This window comes from Chamaea fasciata, unplaced genomic scaffold (genome assembly GCF_029207755.1).
Source record: "Chamaea fasciata isolate MVZ Bird 193981 ecotype frontalis unplaced genomic scaffold, bChaFas1.0.hap1 SCAF_29, whole genome shotgun sequence".
Classification (NCBI taxonomy): domain Eukaryota; kingdom Metazoa; phylum Chordata; class Aves; order Passeriformes; family Sylviidae; genus Chamaea; species Chamaea fasciata.
Genome location: NW_027094114.1, coordinates 2,499,521 through 2,503,795, shown reverse-complemented (window position 1 = coordinate 2,503,795; position 4,275 = coordinate 2,499,521). Strand labels below are relative to the sequence as shown.

The following is a 4,275-nucleotide window of genomic DNA, read 5'->3' as shown; positions in this document are numbered from 1 at the left end:
TCCAGGCAGGGGCGTCCCCCACCCACGTCACAGGGAGGTGGGTGGGGCAGTGGTGACAAAAAGCGATACCCCAAACTTCCCTTTTCTAACCCCAAAATCACCCAAAGCGGAGGCAGTGGCATGGTTGGAACTTGATGGGGAGCGGGGGGTTCCCAAAATCCCTGGGGACTGGGGGGCGAGGGGTCCTTGGGGGCTGTGGATGTTCTTTGGTGCTGAAGGAGATCCCTGGGCCCTGATGGGGATCCCTGGAGTGTGTGTGTGGGTCCCTGGGATGTGGATGAGGAGTCCTTGGACCCTGAGTGGGGATCCTGTTGTTCTGGTGGGGGTCTCTGGGGTGTGGATGAGGGGTCCCTGAGCCCTGAGTGGGGGCCCTGGGGTTCTGATGGTCTCTGAGGTGTGGATGAGGGAGTGGGGTCTTTGCGATAGTAGTGGCGTCCCTGGGTTGCGAGGGGATCCCCTAGGGTGGTGGGGGGAATCCCTGAGCCCCAAGTGTGGTCCCTGGGCCTCGAGGGGGATCTGTGGTACCAAGGACATGCCTCATCCCACTCTCTCCCCACTGCATCCAGGATCTCCCCAGGGTGTGTCAGGATGTGCACCCCACTGCTGGTGACGCTGGTGACGCTGGTGACACTGCTGATGGTGCCTTCAGGGGTCTCTCCCTATGGCTTCCGCAACTGCATCCAGGCACCATGGGACCCTGGGCTGTTCCGCTGCATCCAGCGCTTCCTGAGCACCGTGGGGGCTGCAGTGGACGACCTCCCCTCCAATGCCACATCCCTCAACCTCTCTGTCAACGTCTTGCGCCAGGTGCCCCCTGGTGCCTTTGCCCACCTGCCACGGCTCTACACCCTTGATCTGACCCACAACCAACTGCAACACCTGGCCCCAAGGGCTTTCTGGGGGTTGTCAGCACTGGCCCACCTAGACCTGGCCCACAACAACATGTCAGTGCTGGCCACAGATGTGTTCACTGGGCTTGGCAACCTGAGCACACTGCGGCTGGACCACAACCCACTACAGGAGGTGGCCCCCAGGGCTTTCTGGCCACTGGCCACACTCAGCACGCTCTCACTGCGGGGTGGCCGGCTCAGCGCACTGGAGCCCGTCGCCATGGCTGTGCAGAATCTGACACACCTGGACCTGCTCGACCTGTGTGGAACCATGCTGTCAACATTGGGCCCAGGGCTGCCACCCATGCTGAGGGTCCTGCGCCTCTGCAACAACTCCCTGGGAGCTCTTTCAGGGGCCACCTCTGGGGTGATGCCCCCAGGGCTGCATGTGCTTGACCTGTCCTACAACAACATCTCAGACCCTGCGCAGCTTGCTCGCCTGTGTCTGCACAACCTGACATACCTGCACCTGGCTGGGAACTCACTGGACGTGGTGCAGCTGCTGCACGTGGCTGGAGTCTCCCCGCGCCATGTGGATGTGTCAGGGCTACAGATGGGCACAAGGGACTTGACATACCTGTGCAAGCAGCTGACAGGATTACCGCTGCAGAGGCTGCGGCTGCAGCGCTTGCAGTTTAAAAAAATGCCCAGAGGGGCTCTGACTCATTGTCCGGTGCTGGGTGCCCTGGACGTGTCTGGCAACCGGCTGCGGCATTTGGGCTGCATAGGGCGGCTGCTGAACCAGAAGCAGCAGGCAGCACTGGGTGAGCTGGTGGCTGAGCATAATTTGCTGCAGTGGCTGCCATCATGCCGCGGGACCCCAGTTCTGCACCAGCTGCACAATATGTCCCTGCGCTTCAACCGCACCCTAGTGGCTGGTGCGGGTGCCTTTGACAATGCACCAGCACTGCGGCAGCTGCGGCTGGATGTGAACGGGCTGGCACGGCTGGACCGCGCAGAGCTGCGTGGACTCCGCAACCTGCAACATTTGTGCCTTGACAACAACCTGCTCACCGACCTCCTGCCCGGCTCCTTTGCCGACCTGCACCAGCTGGAAGACCTCAACCTGCGCAACAACCGTGTGGCCGTGCTCTTCCCTGGTGCCTTCAAGGGGCTTGACCGCCTGCAGATCCTTGACCTGGATGGGAACAACCTGCAGCACTTGGCAGCCAGGGCATTCCAGGGCCTCTCACAGCTTTGCCGGCTTTACCTGGACCGCAATAGGCTGCTGGAGGTGAGAGCAGCCACATTCCGGCCGGTGCAGGTAACACTGGGTGTACTGGACCTGCGTGCCAATGCACTGCGCTACCTGAGCCGACACCTGCGGCAGCAGCCGCTTTTCCGCTACCTACATAACCTCTACGACCTGAAGCTACAGGCGCAGCAGCCATACGGGATGCGTGTGGTCCCGCAACGCTTCTTCCAGGGCCTCAGTGCCTTGCGCTCGCTCTACCTGTCACAGAACTCGCTCTCGGCCATCCCCGCTGACGCCTTTGATGACCTGGCACAGCTGAAGTACCTGACCCTGGCTGACAGCAATGGCGGGATGGGCCACCTGCCCGCTGGCATCTTCAAGAACCTGAGCCAACTGCACAGCCTGAACCTGGAGAGTGCAGGACTGCGCAGTCTTGGCCCTGAGGTCTTCGGGAACCTGACGCAACTGAAGGAGCTGCGCCTGGCCAAGAATGAGCTGCGTGCACTGGATGTGACTCTGGCCACACACCTCCCCGCCCTGCACTACTTGGACCTGCGCAAGTGCCCACTGAGTTGCAGCTGTGCCAATGCCTGGCTGCCTGCCTGGCTGGTGCGTGGGCCCACGCAGGTGGTCTACCTGTATAACTACACCTGTGGTGAGATGGGTGGGACCTCCACATACCTGCACTGCTTTGACACACGTGTGTGCTACCTGGACATGGGGCGGTACCTGTTTGCAGGGACAGCACCGGCTGTGCTGCTGCTGCTGCTGCTGCCACTACTGCACCACCGCGGGTACTGGCGGTTGCACTACCAACTGTTCCTGCTGCGTGCGTGGGCACGTGGGCGCTGGCGGCGGGAGCAGTGGCGCTACACCTACGATACCTTTGTGTCCTACAACTCCGGGGATGAGCAGTGGGTGCTGGAGGAGCTGGTGCCTGAGCTAGAGCGTGGAGCCCTGCGGCTCTGCCTGCACCACCGTGACTTTCGCCCCGGCCGTGCCATAGTGGACAACATCGTGGATGCTGTGTACAACAGCCGGCACACAGTGTGTGTTGTGAGCCGTGGATACCTGCGCAGCGAGTGGTGCTCACTGGAGATCCAGATGGCCAGCTATCGCCTCTTTGATGAGCTGAGTGATGTCCTTGTCCTCATCTTCCTCGAGGACATCCCTGAGGCCGAGCTCTCGGCCTTTCACTGCATGCACCGTGTGCTGCTGCGGCGCACACACCTGCGCTGGCCCCCTGAGCCCCCTGCACGGCCCCTCTTCTGGGCAAAGCTCAGGTGTGCCCTGAGTGGGGGGGAGGAGGAGGAGGAGGAGGACAGGGAGAGAGGGGGCAGGGAGGAAGGGTGCCCTGGCACAACTGAGACCCCTGGGCAAGTTCTCCCTCATGAAAACAACCCTCTGCCCCCAAATCACTGTTTTTTATCTGGGGAAGGTGCCCTGTGGAGTGGGGATGATGACAGCAAGGAGGAAGAGGAGAAGGAGGAGAGGAAGACGGGGGGCAGGGAGGGAGGCTTCCCTGACAGCACTGGGACCCCTGTGGAGATTACCCCTCAGAAAAGCAAATTTCTACCCCAAAATCACCGGCTTTTCTCTTGGGAATGTGCTCTGCACAGTGGGGATGAAGGTAACAAGAAGGAGGAGGAGGAGGAAGAGGAAGAAGAGGAGAAGGCAGGGGAGGGGGAGAAAGGTTGTGGGGATCGAGAGCAGTTGCTCTAGAGCAATCTCACCCTGGTGTAATGGGGATCCCCAGGGACATTCCCAATCAAAAAAAAAGTGGTTTTATCCCAAAATCTCTAGTTATGGTCTCAGAAATGTGCAATTGGGATGATGGCAATGAGGAAAAGGGGAAGGAGGAGGAGGAAAAGAGGAGGGCAAATGGACCTCAATGTTCAGATGCAGCAAATGCTTCATCACTCAGTTCCTTTTCCCGGCACGTGGGAGCTGCAGCTCTTGCACATCTGGCTCTTCCTGGGCACTTGCTGCTGTAGCTCAATTGGCTGCTTCTGCCCATAGCGGCACCCCCACGGCTGGGGAATTCCAGCGGCATAAAGAGGCACCCATCAATCCATCTCACCACGCACCCTCCTGTCCCCCAACTCAGCAGCTCCCGAGCCCCGGGCACGTCCCTGCCTTGCTCCCCCCTGATCCTAACCAGCAGCAGGATGCACCTGGCTTGACTGGTGA

General features: G+C 60.7%; 1 protein-coding gene across 1 annotated transcript; it reads left to right on the top strand.

Moving 5' to 3' along the window:
• Positions 1-588: 588 nt before the first annotated feature.
• On the top strand, positions 589-3,882 carry LOC136302562 (toll-like receptor 13). The gene has a single exon (XM_066206034.1). The coding sequence runs from the start codon at positions 589-591 to the stop codon at positions 3,805-3,807; it is 3,219 nt and encodes a 1,072-aa protein (XP_066062131.1). The 3' UTR covers positions 3,808-3,882.
• Positions 3,883-4,275: the final 393 nt, after the last annotated feature.

Excerpts from the sequence above, each read along its gene's own strand:
- LOC136302562 (XM_066206034.1), top strand. The coding sequence starts at position 589 with ATGTGCACCCCACTGCTGGTGACGCTGGTGACGCTGGTGACACTGCTG.